Source organism: Cotesia glomerata, linkage group LG8 (assembly GCF_020080835.1).
Source record: "Cotesia glomerata isolate CgM1 linkage group LG8, MPM_Cglom_v2.3, whole genome shotgun sequence".
In the NCBI taxonomy this organism is placed as follows: domain Eukaryota; kingdom Metazoa; phylum Arthropoda; class Insecta; order Hymenoptera; family Braconidae; genus Cotesia; species Cotesia glomerata.
The window spans coordinates 15,415,180-15,437,254 of record NC_058165.1 but is presented as its reverse complement, the minus strand read 5'-3'; the positions used below and the strand labels follow the sequence as shown (position 1 = coordinate 15,437,254).

General features: G+C 40.3%; 1 protein-coding gene across 1 annotated transcript; it reads left to right on the top strand.

The window, feature by feature from the left end:
* The first annotated feature begins 971 nt into the window (after positions 1-971).
* Positions 972-2,592, top strand: LOC123270982. Its single transcript, XM_044737184.1, has 2 exons — positions 972-2,082; positions 2,450-2,592. Exon 1 carries the CDS (start codon positions 1,162-1,164, stop codon positions 2,074-2,076), a length of 915 nt encoding a protein of 304 aa, XP_044593119.1. The 5' UTR covers positions 972-1,161; the 3' UTR covers positions 2,077-2,082; positions 2,450-2,592.
* Positions 2,593-22,075: the final 19,483 nt, after the last annotated feature.

Genomic DNA, 22,075 nt, shown 5'->3' with positions numbered 1-22,075 from the left:
CCCACGAAGATCCACCGCCAGATCGACCCGTGGAACATTGAGTTCCTGGCGCCCAACCAAATATACGAACCAGGTAAGCCAATTTTTTTGGGTGACCTGATCCGGCCCTGTCGACGCCAGTGCCGGAAAAGGCATCACAATACATACTTAATATACTAGGAATATACATACTAAATATACCAGGAACTGTTCAATGCGAAAGTTATAATGTTGATATTGTTTATCATTTATTATTCTGTTCAGTTTAGTTTCAATCTTGAAGCGAAGTAGACAAGTGCTCTGTGGATAGTTTTGTGAAATAATAAATTTTGTTTTTTTTATTTGCTTAAAAATGGATAGAAAAAGTGCGCGGGGGAGCAGTAGTCGTCCAGATAGGCACAAGAAGAAACGATTTTCATCAAATCAATTTACCGCTGAAAAAGATTGTAGTTATACGAGTGCTTCCGCAGCAAAGTTAAAAAAGTTTGGAGATGAGGAAATAGTTATTAACAAAAATTTTGGGTACTGTCTTCTGGAATTTTTCTCAGTTTTTCAAACTCTCTCAACTTTAATTGTGTGTGCTACCTGCAAAGAAGAAATTAAATTTTCTCAAACGGCACCACGCGGTTTAGGATTTAAAATTACATTACAGTGCAGTTGTGAAAATGTTCGATACATTCAATCATGTCCGTTGGTGAACAAAGCTTATGAAATTAATCGCCGGATCGTTACAGCTATGAGACTTTTAGGAGTAGGAAGAGAAGGAATAAATATATTTGTAGTGTCATGGATATATGCAAAGGTTTATGTATCAGTACTTACTACAGTTGTCTTGATAATTTACATACAGCCGCAAGTGCAATTTACGATCAGCTAATATCAAAAGCTGTAAAAGAAGAGCAAGAATTATTATCAGAATTTGAGCCTAATGAAAATCCAAAACACTTGACGGTTTCTGGAGATGGCACCTGGAAGAAGCGAGGGTTTACTTCACTTTTTGGCGTTACAACCCTTATTGGTAAATACAGTAAAAAAGTTATCGATACTGTCGTAAAATCTAGTTTTTGCCAAGGCTGTAACTTGTGGTAAGAAAAGAAGAAATCTGATCCTCAAGCTTATCAAGATTGGTATGAGGAACATGAAGATTCATGTGCCATCAATCATCGGGGAAGTGCTGGGAAAATGGAGGTAGATGCTGTTGTCGAGATGTTCAACAGATCGGTCGAGAAGCACGGGGTAAAGTACATAAAATATATTGGAGATGGAGACTCCAAGACATTTAAAGGTATTCTTGATATCAACCCGTATGATGATGATCCAGTCGTAGAAAAAAAAGAGTGTGTTGGGCATGTCCAGAAACGTATGGGTTCCAGGTTGCGTAAAGCAAAAAAAGACAATAGTGGTATTGGCGGCAGAGGAGCTGGTAAATTGACAGATAAAGTAATCCATGAGTTGAGTTTATACTACGGTCTGGCAATTCGTCGGCATCCTGATTGTTTGCAGAGTATGAAGAATGAAATATGGGCTACTTATTATCATAAAAGTTCAAGCGATAAGAATCCACAACACATGTACTGCCCAACTGGTTCGTCAAGCTGGTGTAAATGGCAACAAGCCTCAGCTGAGAACACTCTTGAAGAGTTTGTCCACGAACATCCCCCCCTGGATGAAAAAGTACTGAAAGTAATTGAGCCCATTTATACCAGTTTATCGTCTGACGATTTACTACATCGATGTTTGGGATCCGAAACTCAAAATAACAATGAATCGCTCAATTCATTAATATGGACTTTTGCTCCCAAGCATATTCACGCTGGATCTCAAACAATTCAAATTGCGAATTATTTAGCTGTTGCCATTTTTAATGAAGGTTATTTACCCATCTTAAAAATGATGGAACTTATGGGCATCACCGTTGGTACTGAAGCTCATTCATTTGCTATCAGACGTAACGAAGTTCGGATTGAGCGCTCCGAGCTACGAGCTACTGCTGCTTCCAAAGAAGGCAGAACAGCTCGATTAGCTGAAAGAACTTCACAAAACATCGAATATGAAGTTGAGGAAGGCCCAATGTATGGATCTGGAATCGCCGATTAATCCAAAGTGAGTATTGAATGTTATTATACGAGTTATTCTACTATAATTGTTTCTCAAACTTTAAACGCGTTTTTCTTAAAACTACTTTTTTTGAAGTGGTTGACATGATATCTCAAGTTCTACCCGACCGATTCTTTTGAAATTTGGTGGGAATCTTCTTTATATATCTCTCTATCGCGTCTGCTTTGGATTTTAAAAAATTTCAATTTGGAGTATTTTTAAAAAATTCGAAAAGGTCAAAAAAAGGGGGTAAAAAAAAAATTGATATTTCATGTCGACGCCATTTTGTGAATTTTTTTTTTTTTCTTGACTAAGGTCAACGCGATAGCGACATCTTTACAGATTGAGAATTTTTCAAATTTTTTTGTTTCAGATCACTACAAGGGCTGGAATCATGTCAACCAGGGTGCACCGTTTTTTTTGTAGCCCCCACTTCACCGACCTGTAATTTGTCCAATTTATCATTTTTTTTTTTTTCAATTTTTTTTTATATTCTTGAAACGTTAATAAACATCATATAAAAAAACCTATAGTAAAAATGTTCTTAATTTTTTTTTTATGTTAGTTTGAAAAATGCCTAAAATTTAGGCTACTAGACCAGAATACCCCCTTAAGGGATGACAATGACTGGGTGACGTTGTATTAGGACCCATCGCGTGAGGTCCTCATGAAGGGTGGTGTCGGAATGCCCCTAACAATCTCTCTCGTAGTCCTCTCAACCCTCGTTGAGTGGGGGCGAGTCTTGTCACGGGCTGGGGGTAAGACCTTACGTTACAGATATATGAGCAGGCCTGTTCATGTATGATCAGGCCTGAAATTATACCTGATCAGACCTGTTCATGCCTGTTCATGTCTGAAGCATTAAATACGCTCAGACCTGTCCATGCCTGCTCATGTCTGTTCATGTCTGAAGCGTTAAATACGTTCAGACCTGATCAGACCTGTTCATGCCTGCTCATATCTGTTCATGTCTGAAGCGTTAAATTCGTTCAGACCTGATCAGACCTATTCATGCCTGCTCATGTCTGTTCATGTCTGAAGCGTTAAATACGTTCAGACCCGATCAGACCTGTTCATGCTTGCTCATGTCTGTTCATGTCTGAAGCATTAAATCCGTTCAGACCTGTTCATGCCTGTTCATGTCTGAAGCATTAAATACGCTCAGACCTGATCAGACCTGTTTATGCCTGCTCATGTCTGTTCATGTCTGAAGCGTTAAATACGTTCAGACCTGATCAGACCTGTTCATGCCTGCTCATGTCTGTTCATGTCTGAAGCCTTAAATACGCTCAGACCTGATCAGACCTGTCCATGTCTGATATCTAGCCTACACTGAGAGACAATTTTAGTTAATAGTAATGAAATTTTATTACTATTTAATAAAACGTTTATTTGGCTAATCCCAAATAAAAATTTATTAAATATTAATTAAATTTCCTTAAATACTAATAAAAATTTTATTAAATACTAATAAATGTTTCTTAGTATGTAATGAATATTTATCTACATGTAATATAAAGAAAATTCATTAATCTACAGATTCGGTAGAATCTGGCGCCAAGTTCCGTTCAAAAATCCCGTTGCAAACGGAGTGCCAGACTACCGAATTCTACAGATTCGGAAGAATCTGGCGCCAAGTTCCGTTCAAAAATCCCGTTGCAAACGGAGCGCCAGACTACCGAATGTGTTTACTGTAAGCAGAACGGTTTTTTGAGGTTGCGAAATTTAATTTAATTCTACGGTACTTTTTTTCACTAATTTGTTTATTATAACAGTAATTCATAATTTATTTTACCGTATTAATTAATTTATATTCACTTATAACAATTTATTTACTTGAAATTATTAAATTTTATCAGCACATACTATAGCGCGCTCACATTTTTCGATCCTGACTTTTTTTTTATGTAAAAAGTGACATGCCACAGACTAGATAAAATAAAAATGTGAAGTAATCCTCCTATAGATACGCAACTACAGTTAAAAAAAGTAATTCACAGCTTACATTTACGGTCGCCAGAGCGCACTGGAATTATATCTACATAAACTGTAGCTTCAAGGGGATAGTTTGCGGTAAAAAATGCAGCCAACGCGAGATTTAAGTTAGTACCGTAGAAAAGTAAACTCCAATCTTAAAGGTGCTCACACACGTGTTAATGAACTAAGGTAGATTGCTTGCAGTTATCCTTTTATTTATTTACTTTGTTTATTTACTTTGAGCTCTCTGCGAGAAAGTATTGTATATAATTTTATATAATAAACTAACGATGTGACTAAGGTACAGCAAACAAACAATACGACTCCGTACACAAACAGCACCGTATATATACGAAGTGCTACAAATCCCGGGAAATTCAAATTTTATGCGTAATTCACCCTCGTAGAGCGGCACATGTACGAAGTCGTACACATACTACAGAATAAATGAAGTAATAATAATAATAATAATAATAATAATAATAATAATAATAATAATAATAATAGTTAAAAAATGGAAATAATTATAATGTTATACATAAATTGATAAATATAATAGCAACGATATTTATTATAATAATAATAATAATAATAATAATAATAATAATAATAATAATAATAATAATAATAATAATAATAATAATAATAATAATAATAATAAGGGAGGATTCCACCCTGCTCACTGTGAGCCAGGTTGTGTATGGTGCAGCAGTTTCGGCTTTTCCGAGAGAGAGACATTGTCTCTCAATCGAGGCAAGGTTGAGACAGCGCATCTCACAACTTGGACTCAAAATTGACAGATCCCGGAAACAGGTCTCCCGCATTCAGTGTGTGATTGAGTTTGAAACAACTCAAAGAGCATACACGCCCCGAATTCGGCGCATTGCTGCTGAACTTCGGTGGCGTCATCACACACTGAATAAAAGTACTCTTCTTGTCATCAAGGAAGAGTCTCTCAATAAATTGCGGGCTTTAGTGACTGCCAAAAAGTCACTAGAGAAAAGGCTGAAGCGGTTGGTCGACAACTCGTTGTTTCGATCCAGCCCTTCACGCTTTCTGACACCAAAGACCGATGTTACCGGGACTTATCCAACACCTGAGCGGGTGGAAGCTTTTTGGACTGAGTTGTATGGAGATCAACCAAACGTGAACGCCAATACTCCAGCTCTGCACGACTTTAAAGCATTCTGTCGGGAACACCGTAGACAGAATGCTGATGAAGAGAGCCCTGCAGTCAGTGTGAATGAAGTTCGTTCAGCTCTAAATGGCAGCAAAAATTGGGCTGCCCCGGGACCAGATGGCATAAATGTCTTTTGGTGGAAGAAGTTTACTTCTACCCACCTCCATCTGGCCCGTATATTTACATCGTACATTAGAGCTGACGAACCGATTCCAGACTGGCTCGTAGAAAAGCGAACCGTACTGATACCAAAAAAAGGTGACTTGTCTGACCCAAAGAATTACAGGCCTATCACCTGCTTGAATGCGGTTTATAAAATTTTTACAAAAATTTTAAACAACCGTATTTTGCATGAGATAGAACCTGTATGGCAACAGATATATGAACAGCGTGGCAGCAAAAGAGGCCTGTCAGGTTGCAAAGAGAACTTGATAGTTGATCGATGTGTCACACAAGATGCGATCTACTATCAACGCAACCTGTCAATGGCCTGGATCGACTATCGCAAGGCATTTGACTCAACTTCTCATGAGTTGATTTTATATCTCCTCAAATGCCTGGGGGTCAATCCTGAAATAGTGGAATGCATTCGGCGTACAATGCAGCTCTGGCGAACGCGTTTTCACATTGGAAGTGGAAACGCATTGCACATAACCGGAGTTGTAGAGTACAAACGAGGGGTCTGCACAGGTGATTCCTTAAGCCCTCTGCTGTTTTGCATCTCACTGCTGCCTATATCTGTTGCTCTCCGTAAAACTCGTGGGTACTCTGTGGGGCCTCCGGGTGATCGAAAATACTCGATTACCCATCTGCTTTATATGGATGACCTGAAGCTTTATAGTGCTGATGAAGATCATCTACAGGCGGCTCTTAACATCGTAGCAGAGTACACGCGGGATGTCGGAATGTCTTTTGGGTTGGACAAGTGTGCGGTCGTACATCTGGCGAGGGGTAAGTGCTCTGTTACGGGTGATGATGTCGAGTTGGTAGATGGGAGCGTTTTAAGACAATTAGACGCCGGAGAGTTGTATAGATATCTAGGAATGGAAGAGCACCGCATGCATGCGGTCTCCGAAGTCAAGCAACTCTCCGTAGCGAGTATGTTAGGAGACTCCGGAAAATTTGGTCCTCCGAACTTTCCGGTAAAAATAAAGTCTCCGCTACTAACACGCTCGCTGTCCCAGTCTTACTATACTCTTTCGGTGTCTTAAAATGGGCCCGAAAGGATCTGCGAGATCTCGACATCAAAACCCGTAAGACTATCAACATGAACCGGAGCATGCACCCCAATTCATCAGTCGCCAGATTATACCTCTCCCGGTCCATCGGTGGGAGAGGTCTGCAGAGTTTGGAGCGGCTGCATGATCGTTTGGTCCTGGGTTTAACACACGAAGTTGTCAATTTCACTGCAGACGAGGATGACTTTCTTATGCAAATTGTTCATAAACATGAGAATGCGCATAAGGGGTCGTTCTTGTATAAGGCAGCTATATATGCAGCAAGAACCCTTGGTCTTGGAGAGATAAACGCTCTTATGGAACTCCGAAAGGAGGAATTCAAGAGCGTCATCAGGAACGCCGAGGAAAAACTACTCCTAGGCGAACTGATGGACAAGTCCATGCATAGCGTGTTCTTCAAACACGTGCGTGATCATGGCTTGTCCACCCAGCTGACGTTTTCCTTCTTAAAGTCAGCTGGCCTGATGTCCGAGACTGAAGGGTTCATATTTGCTTGCCAAGATGGTGTCATTAACACTCTAGAATACCGTAGCAAGGTGCTCCAGGTGCAGCTTCTGGACACGTCATGTAGGATGTGTAAACAACACCCGGAGACGCTCATGCACCTTTTGTCAGCATGTCCTGTGCTGGCGAGAGGTGCATATATCCAGCGTCACAATGCTGCCCTGAGAGTACTGTACTACTATCTTCGTCATTACTACGGTATTGATATGACACCAGTGCTGCCTTATCTGCCAGGAGATATTCCCCAGGTTGTTGAGAATGACAGTTGCAAAATTTATTGGAACATGCCGTTTGCAACAACTCGGCGGATAGATCACAACAAACCTGATATTGTGCTCTTCGACAAGGCTACTCGTGACATTTATGTCATTGAGTTCTCGGCCCCGGCTGAATACAACATCTCAGCCAAAGAAGAGCACAAAAGACAGATATATCAGGATCTCCTGTTTGAAATTGGCAAACTTTACCCAGGTTACCGTGTCAAGCTCGTCGTCCTGATTGTTGGCGTCCTCGGAGGGATGAAACAGTCTTTTGTATCCTCACTTGCCAGAGTTCCAGCTTGCTCATCAAAAGCTGAATTCTTGGCGGTCAGGATGCAGAAGGCTGTCATACTAGGTTCCCTCCGTCTACTTAGGAAAATGACTTTGGCCTGCTGTGATCACTAACCGCCTTGTAGTGCGGAGTGGTCCAGCAGTAATGGATGGAGCTCAGGCTGGGCCCTCGGAGAATCGGACTCCGGGGACAACCCCCCTGAGCATTTAATAACACAATAATAATAATAATAATAATAAGCGGGCTTGTTACGTGGCCTCCAAGTGGCGCACCGCGGGAAACGCAGACCAGAACACCAGGTCTGTAGGCAAACGACGTAACAGGTGCAGTGGGCCAACTACCCACTGCATTGAAACTCTGAGTTACAACAAGACATAATCTCAGAAGTGCTCCCCACAACCGGTCCTTTTCGGATGAGGACCATTTATCAGGTGGGAGGAGCACACCGGACCCGATAAATGATGATGACACTGGCGCTGTAAGGACTAACTTTAAGTGGACGGAGGAACTGCGAGTCGACCTCTTGGCGTGTTACCAGCGCAGCGAGCCGGGGATGATCGGTTACATAGCCCGGATGCACACTCTTTGGAGTGACATGCATCCGGAGCTGGCACATTTTACGCCGAAACACCTGCGTAACTATGCCGCTCATCTCCGGCGTAACAGACGATCGCTTGTGCCGGATAGAAGGCAGTCTAATAGACTTTCCTTTCCGGCGCAATTACACCAAGAGCGACGCCGTTCCTCCTTGGATAACAACAATCCCTTTATAGGACGGCAAGTAAGTATATCTAAAAAGATAACTTACTCCCAACAACAACTTGACACGGTCAATGAAGATCTCCTTACACGGATCCAGGAGGATTCCACTCTGCTCGCTGTGAACCAGGTTGTGTATGGTGCAGCAGTTTCAGCTTTTCCGAGAGAGAGACATCGTCTCTCAATCGAGGCAAGGTTGAGACAGCGCATCGCACAACTTGGCGACAAAATTGACAGATCCCGGAAACATGTCTCTCGCATCCAATGTGTGATTGAGTTCGAAACAACTCAACGAGCATACACGCCCCGAGTACGTCGCATTGCTGCTGAACTTCGGTGGCGTCATCACACATTGAATAAAAGTACTCTTCTTGTCATCAAGGAAGAGTCGCTTAATAAATTGCAAGCTCTAGTGACTGCCAAAAAGTCACTAGAGAAAAGGCTGAAACGGCTGGTCGACAATTCGTTGTTTCGATCTAGCCCTTCACGCTTTCTGACACCAAAGACTGTTGTTACCGGGAATTATCCAGCACCTGAGCGGGTGGAAGCCTTTTGGACTGAGTTGTATGGAGATCAACCAAACGTAAACGCCAACACTCCAGCTCTGCATGACTTCAAAGCATTTTGTCAGAAACACCGTCGACAGAATGCTGATGAAGAGAGCCCTGCAGTCAGTGTATAATCACAATAATCACAATAATAACAATCATTTATCATTGTTTTATTCAGTCAAGGTCAAAGAAAAAAAAATTTTTTTCCCAAAATTCAAAAATTTTTATCTTTTGAAGGAAAAAAAACCTCACCCCAAAAATTTCAGGATCTCTTGAAATCAGTTAAAGGTACCCTAAAAAACAATTTGAGCGAAAAATGTAATGGCGGTCATCGACTCTCACGATTTTGAAAATTTTAAAATTCTGTAAAAAAGAGACTTTTGGAAAAATTTTTTCAAAAACAATTTTTTTTGGTAACTTCAAGTGTCCTCTTAAAAGTCTAGCTTATATTATTAATAGGAATAAGAATGCTGTATTTTTAATAAAATATTTTTTTCAATATTATTTTTAATATTTTTATTAATAAATAACAGATCTACGGTAAATTTTCCTTGGCGTACGGTTAATTTACAGTAGAGTACAGTCCTCATTAGTAAGATAGATTTGCCGTAAAATACCGTAGACCTACCGTAAAAATACCCTAGAGCTACCGCAAATTACGGTCGAATTACGGTTAGTTGTAAGTATTTTTGCGGTAAATTCACCGTAATTATGGTAAACTACCGTAAAGTACGGTAAATTTGGTTAATTATTAACGTATACTACCGTAAATCTACCGTAATTTCGGGTCCGCAAAGGATATAATAAATAACAGATCTACGGTAAATTTTCCTTGGTGTACGGTTAATTTACCGTAGATTACAGTCCTCATTAGTAAGATAGATCTACCGTAAAATACCGTAGAGCTACCGTATAAATACCGTAGAGCTACCGTACATTACGGTCAAATTACCGTATTTTTTAAGTATTTTTGCGGTAAATTCACCGTAATTATGGTAAACTACCGTAAAGTACGGTACATTTGGTTAATAATTACCGTATGATACCGTAAATCTACCGTAATTTCGGGTCCGCCAGGAATACTAACAATTTTCCTCATGCGTTTGTCAATATAAAAATTCTCGTAATATTTTGTTCCCTTATTTTCTCTTATTTTCTCTTTTTCTTTCTCTTATTTTCTTTATCTCTTAATTTTCTCATTTAAACTTCTTGTCGAGTTCTGCAAATTCGAACTGGCATAGCTGAAACAGAAAAGAAGATATAATTAGTCGTAAAATAATTTTTTTTTTTGGAAAAATATCTTCTATTTTTTCAGAATATTTTATTAAATTATGAATTAACTAGCTGTTACCCGTCCGCTCCGCTGGGCGCTTTATAAAATTGTATTTTTAGATCTAGATTTGAAATTTAATTTAATTGGAAGATTGTTTTGACTTGCACAGATTCCAAATTCCATCAAATTGGTCTGTATATTTTGTCCACATGATTATTCTAGCTAAAATTCATTGTAACTTTCAATGTGCAATCACTATAACATTCCCGTGGCTTTCTTCCAAAAATGAATATTAATTGACACGAAGAAAAAAAATTTTAAATGAGCATTGTATGTTTTAGTTAAAGTAATTGCAGGTCTTATAAGTGTAGTTGAAATCTGCCTAGCTTGAATTGTGACGAATTTCGCTGTTAATTAAAATTTCTTCCGTAACATCAATTATACATAGAAAATTATTTGTACTTGTTTTTTACGAATTTTCTTAAAATGAGTAGCCAAATTTTTTTTCTATATCTCATGTGTTTAGAAAATGCAATGCTTCTAATCTGTTACATTTTCGCGATCCCGTAATAAGAACAATTCATCAGTTATGTGATCAGCAAAAAAAAAAAAGTATGTAAAATTCTTAGTCGACTTTTTTGCCGCTGCCAAAGAGACGATTGTTGTAAGAAAATATCACTATTAAGAAAGAAAAATATTTAAATCCGTTGACCTTGGAGGCCATCCCGGTATTTGCCTGTTTCTCTTCAGATTCTATCAAATTTTATATTTGTAGGAACTGTATTTAAAGAATATGAATTTTTTGACAATTATTACTCCCGCACTTCTATGTGAGGGAAGAATTTCGTAAGATCCTATTCGAGATAATTTCTACATTATAAATAAAAGATTTCAACAAAAATAAATACTAAATCAAGATCCGTAAGGCCTATAGAGGAACTCAAATTGCCACAGTAATTCTACCAGCAGCAACAGCACACAAACTACTGGATGGAAGTAGCAAAATCCGGATTGGTTGGGTTAATTGCCGAATAAGGGCAACGAAGAGACCTATTCAATGCTTTAAATGCTGGCATTTCGAACATCATGGATCCCAGTGCAGAAGCAAGGTCAACCGGTCGAAGCTTTGCATCAGGTATGGACAAGAAGGGCACAAGATTGCTGATTGTAAAAATCCAGCCAAATGTGCATTATGTGCTGAGATTGAAAGTGCAGAGAATGTTGCCCACCATGCCGACAATCTTAATCTCAACCATTGTGAGGCAGCGCATGACCTGCTCATGCAATCCGTGCGAGAACTAGAGCTTGACTTGGTACTGATAGCAGAGCCAATTAAACACCTGAGTACCCCACCCTGGGAATCTGACAGCACATCCAAAGCTGTCATCTGGTCATGTGGCAAGCTCCCTTTCCAAAATGCAGTCGACAACAGCACTGCCGGCTTTGTAGCAGTATCAGTAGAGGGCATCCACTTCTATAGCTGTTACGCACCACCTAGCCTCTCTACTGTCGAATTCACTGCATTTCTGGATCGACTTACCGAGGACGCGAAGCATTACCACCCAGTGGCAATAGCCGGGGACTTCAACGCCTGGGTAGTAGACTGGGGCAGCAAGCATACAAACGCGCGAGGAAAGGAACTACTAGAAGCCTTTTCTACATTAGATGTAGTACTGCTCAACAGTGGTGATACACCAACCTACACCAAAGGAGACGCAAGTTCTATTTTAGATCTCACTTTCGTCAGTAGCAGCCTCACCAGAGGTAATATCAACTGGAAGGTGATGGATATCTACACAGCCAGCGACCACAACGCGATTTTCTGGGAAATATCAAACGTCCAGAGCCCGAGAAGACCTAAAAAGCAACTTAACACCATTGGTCGGAAGGTAAAAACTCTTGACCCAAGTGCATTGTTAGTAGCTCTCAATAGTGACCAGATTATCGCGGGCTGCGCAGAAGAGAATACCAAGGACCTGATGAAAAAAGTGACCCAGGCTTGTGACGCCAGTATGTCTCGTAGACGTGGCATGAACACAAGACGTTCCGTTCACTGGTGGAACGACCACATCAGCGCCCTTCGTAAAGAGTGTCATCAGAAGAGAAGAATATCTCAGCGTGGCTACCGACGACCTAACTCTGCGGAGCTGGTCGCAGAGTACAAAAAAGCCCGTCGATCCCTGAACAAAGCCATCAAAGATAGCAAAAGAAAATGCTGGAAGGAGCTCATCAACGGGGTGAACAGAGATCTGTGGGGTAGGCCGTATAAGGTGGTCATGACCCATCTTCAAAACCAGCTAATGCCATCACTCACGTGTCCTCAACTCCTACAGAAGATTGTAAACGCGTTGTTCCCCGAACAAAGCGAGTTTAACTACCTACGAGCGCAGAATGAAATGGATGACATTCCATCTGTCACGGAGGAAGAACTGATGGAGGCTTGTAATCATGTAGGGAACAATAAAGTGCCGGGATTGGACGGGTTCCCCAATATTGCTTAAAAAACAACTACTATAAAAGCAGTGCCATCATTGTTCCTGGACGTCTACGACACTTGCCTCAAGAAAGGGATTTTCCCTCGGAAGTGGAAGCAGCAACGACTAGTACTACTTCCAAAAGGGAAAAAGCCACCCGAAGAATCGTCATCTTATCGACCTCTTTGTATGTTAGACACGGCAGTTAAGATATTTGAGCGTATAATCCACCAAAGAATAGAAGCAGTTGTCTATCCACTCCTGGCAGATAACCAGTATGGTTTTCGGAAAGGACGATCATCCCTGGACGCAATCAATCTGGTTGTTGCAACGGCCAAGGAGGCAATCGAAGGGATCAGATAGAAGGGTGGAGCGAAGAAGTACTGCCTGGTGGCCACTTTGGACATCAAAAATGCCTTCAACTCCGCCAACTGGGACTGCATTATGCAAGCCCTGGAAGAGAAAAACGTACCAGGATACCTATGTAGGATAGTGGCTAGCTACTTCACGGACAGAATCCTGAGATACAACACGAAGAATGGTCTAAAAGAGTATGACATTACCGGAGGTGTACCCCAGGGTTCCGTTCTGGGTCCACTTCTGTGGAATGTCATGTATGATGGCCTGCTGAGACTGACTCTTCCAAGGATTGTCAAGCTTGTTGCATATGCAGATGATGTAGCTGTCGTAATCGTTGCTGAACACCTAGATGAGATAAACCACATGTTCGGTATCACCTTTGAGAAAGTTAACCGGTGGATGGACTCAATGAATCTACAACTGGCTAAACAGAAGACTGAGGCTGTGCTTATTACCAGCAGAAAAGTGATAGAGACCATAAAGCTGAAAGTCGGAGAACAAGAAATCACATCACAACCATATATCCGATATCTGGGAGTGATGCTTGATGCCCGACTCAACTTTAAGCAGCAAGTCGAACACGTGAGTGCAAAAGCATCAGCAGTGGTAGCTAGCTTAGCACGACTGATGCCAAACGTCGGAGGCCCAAAGCAGAGCAGAAGACTACTGCTATCATCTGTAGTCACATCAATGCTCACTTACGGAATATCTATCTGGGCAGACGCACTAGAGAAGCAAGAATCATGGAGAAAGGCTGGACCAGTCTACCGTCTGAGTGCCTTAAGAGTAGCAAGCGCCTTCCGCACAATATCTATAGAAGCAGTGTGTGTCATTTCCGGAACTTTGCCTCTCAGAGTCTTAGCTGAGGAAAGACGGATCCTTTACCAACGAAAGAAGTCAACCACACTAAGCGCTGAGGAGCTTAGAACAGAAGAACGGCAGAAGAGCATAAGTCGATAGCAACTACAGTGGGATGCCACAATGAAGGGTAGGTGGACGCATCGTCTCATATCAAGGATCAACGTTTGGCTAAACCGGAGTCACGGTGAGGTCAACTATTAATTACGTAGATGTTATCAGGACACGGCTGTTTCCGGGCGTATCTCCACCGCTTTAAGCATGATAATTCCCCAGAGTGCCCGTCCTGCCCAGGAGTCAATGAAGATGCAGAGCACGTCTTCTTTGAGTGCCCATGTTTTTATCAACAGCAAGATGAGCTGGAGAATATCCTGAAGAGGAAAATCCAACCAGAGACAATAGTAGAAGCAATGCTGTCATCAGAGGCTGCCTGGAACGCCACAAACACGTTTGTCACGGAAGTCCTCTCAGACCTGCGGTCCATAGAAAGAAGAAGAGCGAATGACGCCAATTAGAAGGAGGAAAGAATAACACCTTAGCCACTAGAAGAAAGAGCAGTAGCTAGATCCTCCCCTCACGAAGTAATGCCTGACGGCGGTTTCCATGAGGGATTAGGGGAAAGAGGAAAAGGGGTTTAGGGTTTAGTGGGTAGGAGCGCTAGCGTCGAGTTTTAGTATAACACTGCGTCGAGTCGCCACATATCCAGGCCAAACGGCTATGCCTAGAATCCGTAAAAAGGATTCCCCCCTTAAAAAAAAAAAAAAAAAACACACACACACACACACACACACACACATACATACAGACGTATGGACATCATCGTAAAAATAGTCAGGGAAGCTTCTTAGGGCTTTAAAACGTCGAGATCTGTTGAAACCTCGATTTTTGTGAAACGGGGTGAAAACAATAACTTTTAGTTATTTTTCGAAAATCTTCGATTTTCTTAGCGGGAAGTTACAATTTTTTTTTTTTTAAATCATTGAACTTAATTAATTGAAAAGCTCAGGGAATACTATACAAATAAAAAAGTGTATATTTTTTAAGTAGAATACTTGTATTTATAAGAATATAAGTTAAAAAAAAATGCTCAAAAAAATTTAATTTTTTTCAATTAATTGATTAATTTATCATCTTCATTAGTAGAATCATCCGTAGAATCATCGTGATCACTATTTATCGACGAAAGTGTCAGCCCAGTCTCTAGCTCTTCTACGGTTTTGTAAGAGAAACAGTGCCCATATTTTGGAAGTATGTTAACAACTTTCTTACTGTTGCATAAGCTCTTCAATGCCAAACCTAGGGTAATTTGCTTTGACGTTTTGATTTTGTGACCGAAAGCTGCGTAAAACAGATCTTTCCTAATGGAAAAAATAAAAAGTTTTTTTTTGTTTTTCCTATTTTCACGTGCTTTTTGGGATAAATGAGAAACATCACCACAAATGAATGATTCCAAAAAACAGGTAAGAAGCTCTGGTACGTAATCGCACTCTCTCAATATCAAATCTTCAGCCGTACAATTTCCAGACAATTCTCTTCTGGTTGAGTTAAGGATTTCTTTATGAAGTTGTGTTGCAACGGATAGAATGGTTTCTTTTACTGCCATTATTTTAAATAAATCCTCGTAGGTTAAAAGAGTGGCGGAAAATGGTGCAAGAAACTTTCTCTTTTCGGTGTAAATAATTTTTATTTTATTGTCAAAAGTTTCCATTAATTTTCTCTTCAAGTGACGAACGAAAAATGAAGAAATAGTGATGGAATCAGACAATAACCTGTATTGCTGCTCTAGCAATTTTTGATATTCTTTTTTGACGAAATCAAAAAACAAGCATTCATTATTCTTGACCACTCTTTCTTCTAGCAAGTCACAAAGAATAGTATACGCAGTATTAGAAACCTTTTTTTTCCTTAGAAATTCGCTATTTTCATCCTTATAAATGTCTCGTAAGTATTGATCCTTGCAACATTTATAGTAAGGAATTTTAGAATCATCAGTGTTCGGTGAACAAGGCCCAGTAGCGATTAAATCGCTCCTGGGGGACTCCCAAATTCAAGAGACGCACCTGTCCACCGCTAGTTCCCGCAAAAATCGAACCGCCAATAGAAAATCAGCCTCTCGATCACGCCATGAATCGACCACTTTATTGGCTGATCGCTCCCACTAGACATGCGCAATAGCCTTCTTCCCCAACTCAACGAGGAAGAAGACGAACTATTGTTATTATCTTTCGCTTTCATGCTTTCGTTGCAACAAGTCGCCATTAATTCCGCTTTACTTTCGCTTATTGTTAATTAACCGCATTTCGCTATTTTTATAATTTAAATTGCTTAAATTAACCGCTAATAATTCGCTCTAATTTGTTACAGATAAATTGTGTTATTTGTGCATTTATTTCACTGCTTTTACAGTGCCGGCAGAGTGTTCACCCACGTCTCAACCGGTATCGCTTGTGCTAACTACGCTGTGTATTATAAATCCGCTTTTATTTAAACAATCCGCTATTTAACATATTAAATATAACTTGTATTTAGTGTAAATAAATTTATAGTGTTAATTTTGATAATTATTTACGCGTTTTAATTGAGATATCCAGACCTAAACCTGATCCCCGCTTTTCCGCTCTTTCAGTAATTATACAATCAGAGAAAGAACTAAGCTTGTCCAACATTTTTATATCATTTTGTTCCGTGGCCGCTTTTTTTAAGCTCTCTATGGTTTTTAATCTGTTGATAGCTAAGTGAATTTCACGACCATGATGCCGTTTGCGTATTTTTTAGCAAATGAAGCACGTTAGTGATGCTGAATCGTTGTGAGTCGCAGGCTCATCTGTATTGAATGAATTATTGAAATCCTCAAAGCTTTTTTGAACTATGCTAGATTCTCACGCTCTAAAAATTTTTTAACAAGAATATAAGAAAACTGATAAGTATAACATGAATAAGAATATTGGTAAAAAATATAATTTTCGTCTAGTTTTGAGCTTTCCGAGCTCAAAAATCTGATAGAAGTTTAATAAAACACTATTTTTTGAATTTTCAAATCGCAATAACTTTTGAATGAATGTACCGATTTTTACGTGGTTGGCGGCATTTGCCGCAGTTTTTCAAATTCTACAATATATTTTCAAACACAAATTGATCAGACTGGAAATTGCAGTGCAATTCGGAAAAAACTCTTTTTTCGATTTCTTCCGATTGATTGGTGGCGATCGACGTGGTTTTTTGATGTTAAAAGCTGATTAGTTTTTGGAATTGATCGGTCAAGCCGTTTGAAAGTTACTCAAAAAAACCACATTTGAAAAATTTTTTTTTCGCAGTTTTTTCAAGATTTCTCAAAATCTATCGGTCCGACTCGGTCCAACATCTAAGTTTAGTTAAACCCCTTCGAATGGCGATCAAATCGGTCAAGCTTTTTTAAAGTTATGAGAGGTTTACATACATATATACATACACACACACACACACACACACACACACACCTGCAGCAGAGGAAAAACTGCTACCAGGCACGTCTCTCCGTAGCGGATGGGAGAACGCTCGCTGTCCTTGAATGACACTAGGTCTCTTAGTTGATGAGGTTGTAACGGGTGGTTTAATTCCCGCTCATTTGGCCCTTAGTAAAATTTCACAACAACAATATATTCAACAATTGACTCTAAGATTTACCAGGGCGCCACCAGGATTATTTTCTCGGTTTCTGGAACCGGATACCAGAGCTGATTCTATTAATCTACAGGGAGAGAGAGTGGAGGAAGGTTGTTCTGAAAATGAATAAATTTTTATTTAACAAATTAACCGGTTTTTATTCAACAACAAAATTAACAACTGTGCACTTGCACTTACTCCTACTCACTTACAACTAACTCACTTATAACTAAACTTATTACTACTCTCCTCAACTCCACGCTACCGCTTTGTCACCCCGCAAAGAGACTAATCGTATGCAAAGGCTCGTTAACTCGGCTCACGAAAGTAGTCGACCCAGTGACTAAACGTAGACCGATGTCCTCCCGTGAGCTTACAAAAAATTGCTTAATCCCACAGTACCCTCTTATGGAGCGACTATACTGTGGTTTCTACCTTACTACCGCTGTACCCCACTTGGCGTCTATACAACGGCTTCTAATTCGGCTCACGAAAGTAGTCGACCCAGTGACTAAACGTAGACCGATGTCCTCCCGCGAGCTTACAAAAAAATTTACTTAATCCCACAGTACCCTCTTATGGAGCGACTATACTGTGGTTTCTACCTTACTACCGCTGTACCCCACTTGGCGTCTATACAACGGCTTCTACGCCAGCGAAACACCTCGCAAAGAGACTAATCGTATGGGAAGGAATGCTGGTAGCACTCACCCACTCACAACCCACTCTTCTCCACACACACCGACTCTACTTTACTTTTGACTAATTAAAATTTTACAAAATTAAGTCCAAAAATTTACAACGTTGATTTTATCACTAAAATTCCTTCAGTCATTAGCTCGAGATTAAAATCGTAAACAATTTTCACAATTAATAATTACTACTTAAAATTTCCGACTTAAAAATCGACGCCTAAACTTATTTCAAAATTACCACGAGTTTAATACTCAGTACATTGTATAATCCTCAGAATATTCTCTATAAAATTAACTAAATTTCTCGGACGTAATCCACACAATAAATAGTTTTATAACAATTTCTACCGGAATAATGGTATTAAATTTTACTTATTATAATTTTCACAGGATTCAATTTCAATATAAGATTCAACCGCGTGAAATTTCCGACTAGACAATTATTATTATTGTTATTGTCGACTGGATAATTAATTAACAACAATTTTATATCGATGTAAAAATAAATTCCAAAAATCATCCGCGGTTATTTCAATTTCTAATTTCGTCGCAATTTTCTCAATACTTAATTTTCCAATAATAATTTTAGTCTTCCATAGTTCAATATATAAATAACCACGTGGAATTTTTCGATTTATAAATAATTGACAAAACAATTTGTCTCAATATAAAATAAATTCACGAAAAATTATCCACGGTTAATTCGATCTCAATTGCGTCGAAACTCAGTAGCCGATTCTCAATAAATTATATTAAATAAATAATACTTTTTTTTGTAACAAATAATATTAATAAATGATAATTCAATTGTTATAATTATAATAATAGTCCAGTTGTTAATATTGTAAATTTACTGCGTCACAAAATTCTCAAGGAATTTGCGCGCTCAAAATGGACTCCGTTGTTCGTTACAGCGTACTAAGCTCGACCTCGGGTACCGAAGCTTGACCAGTCGTGAGTTGCTGATTGGAATAATTCTCGATGTTCAGAAATTAATTAAATTTGATTAATCAAAAGATGAATTTAATTTAGCCAATCTTAAGATGTTAATAATTTAACCAGCTGAATTAACAATTTAGATACTCACGACCTAAACCCAGGAGGTCTAGAACATTCCTCGGGTGTAAAATCCCCAGGAGGAATTGTTCACAAGCTAGCAAATAAAATTGATTAAGATAATTTTACAAAATATTATTAAACAAATTGAATTACCAAAATTTAATTAAAAATGAGAAGTAGATCGGTAAATTGAGCCGGGTGTAAACCCCTAGGCTCAATAGAGAGACAAAATTTTAGAATACCTTCGTAGTCTTAATCTGAAGAAAACTCTCGACTTGACTTCCTTCCTGCTGTTGTGGTAGTGATGTCACTTGATCAAACACTTCACTACTTCTGCTCGCTCCACGTTGAGCGATCAGCCAAGTAACCTCTGCTTATCCCCTCCCTTAATGCTATTGGGGTCTAGTCGGGTCCCGAAGACCGAGACGCCAGTGCTGCGTCGAATCATTACCGCACGCAATCGATTTTATCGATCAAGGGCAAAGTGCCCTGTTACAAGGTACAGAGGGTAGGAGCCAAATAAAATACGCTCCCGTGGACAAAACTCCCCCCTTCAATAGGTTGGTCACACTAACTGACCTAGCAAGATGATCGTTCCCTGCTGTAACTCACTGGGACTGTCTGGAACCCGTGTAGATTATTTTCGACGATGCGGGCTACGGCTGATGTGAGCTTGCTCTGCCGAGGTGTAAGTTGCAGTAGCGGATCAGGAGCCAGCCACTTCGGGCCTTGATCAAGAAATACGCAGTGAGTGTTAGAGATCGGAATCTTCACCACCCCGAGCGATTCTAGTCCGTCCGTGTATTCCAGGACTGGCTAAGTGTCAGCTAGGCCTCAGGGAACTGGGGTAGGAGTACTATCTCCGAGGGTACACCCGTTCCTAGTTATGGCAACCCACTCGACTTCGTACGATGCGCTGGTAAATCAAAAAGTATGAGTCATTTACAGGAAACAAACAAGAGTGAAAACGGGCTTCATGCCCAACAAGCAGCGATTGAAGCAAGAGCTCAAATGAAGAGAACGCAAGCGCTCGAGCACCTTGAAAAGCTGACTATAGAGCTGCAAGAGTTTGTCCAAACTAAGGTCAATAACCACAAAGAGATAAAGACCAAGACAATCGGTGTAGTCAATGCTCTTGGAAGATTCAAGAAACTGGACGAGGAATGGCAGTCATCACGACGACGCATTCAAACTGAAGTTGAGACGGAAAAAGCAATGGACAGAAGAATATATGGCGAGGCTTTCGCCTACCTCCGAAGAGGTCGTTTCCTGGGCTCAAAAGAGCTATACACGCACGTATGTTTGTCCTAACCTCACCATAACGAAAACACAGCCAAGATCGCGGACAAGAAAAAACCGCTACTCTCTTGTGTTTATACACATTCATTGAACAGCAGCAAGAGTTGCGTATGATTGTAAGTGTGTGCAACTTTCATCGACTCCTCTGGCAATTCATTCCCTGTGGGCACATCGAGATGTACCCACAGAATATGAGCAGTATCCAGCGGGAACCACGGAGAGGCAAAGTCGTTAGAAGACCATGTTGTTTGTGTAATGTGTTGTGTGTTAAATATGATTCTACGTGTAAGTGTTTGCCTGTGTGGGGTGCCCGGGCACTTGTGTAGTTTGTGGTCATTTTCCCTATCTTATTCTATGGCAGTCATCCAAAGCTCTATACTGTCCTCACAATTGTGTGGAACATATCGCTTGTGCCTAGGCGCTCCGACTCTATCTAGGTGGACGTCTGTTGAGTCTCGTCCCTAGTCGCGTTTTCGTTAGCTAGTTGGGTTTGGAGTTTTCAACACATTACTACTTTACTGAAACCTTTTAAAAGCTTGAAGTTACTTTGGGATGTGGCAATCGCACGCGCAACGCTCGCCCACTCCGCATTCCCACGCCATATGTCCTTGAGCACCTCGCGTTAAGGCTCGTACTCATGGCATTCGCGGCCGTTCTCTGATGTATCCCATTTTTCTTACCACCGACGTATGGTTTCAGTTCTAAGGGTTACAAGGTGATCCTCCGCATCTGGCTGCACGGTGACGTTTCCAAGGGTAGCCTGTTTGCCAATACGGAGGTTGTATCGCGCGCACCGTTCGACATAGCTGGGTATCGCAATCTACATTCCGCCCGCGCAATACGCTGCATGCGTCCGAATACCCGACTTAGTTTCGCGCGCCTTGTTTTAATATGATTTTTCACTTTGAGGCCCTCGTCGAAGTGTACCCCTAAGTATCTAACGCTTGATTTGAATTTGGAGTCTCCTATCATTATTTTTGGCGGTTTGTTATCGTACTTGGGCTTTCTCTGTCGTCCTTTTGCTTCATAGGGGTACGGGCTCTTTTTGTCCTTACGTGGACCGCGATGCACAAATTCGTTCTTGAGGAAGATAGAAGCAGATCCAGTAAAAATTTATAAGAGGAATCGCGCCTTCGGGCTTGATCGCTCCAACTCGGGAATAATCGTATCACGCGATGGCCGTCGCTCATGCGCGTCTTGGTTAACGGGAGAGAAGCCGGCTCATGTGGTCGGCGATAAGCAGTTGTGCTTGGACTCTTGTACTAGTACGACTACTCTGTATCACTCGATCCCGATATTTCTTACTTGCATCTTAAATTTGTTCAAATACTTAAATTATTTATTAAACATAAATAATTACTTCAATTTCAATAACAATTAAATTCTCAAATCATTCAAATCAGTTCAATAGTTCAGTGAATTAAAATAAATAAAATCAAGGTAGATTTAATTAGTGACGCCACGCGGCCATTGCGCGCCATATTAACAAAGGATTGCAACAGCCACGCGGCTTTAGTCAATCCATTATTGACGCGCGATATTAATATTAAATTATATTGAATTCATTACCAACATTTA

Coding starts and splice junctions, on each gene's coding strand:
- LOC123270982 (XM_044737184.1), top strand. CDS start 1,162: ATGGAGGTAGATGCTGTTGTCGAGATGTTCAACAGATCGGTCGAGAAG.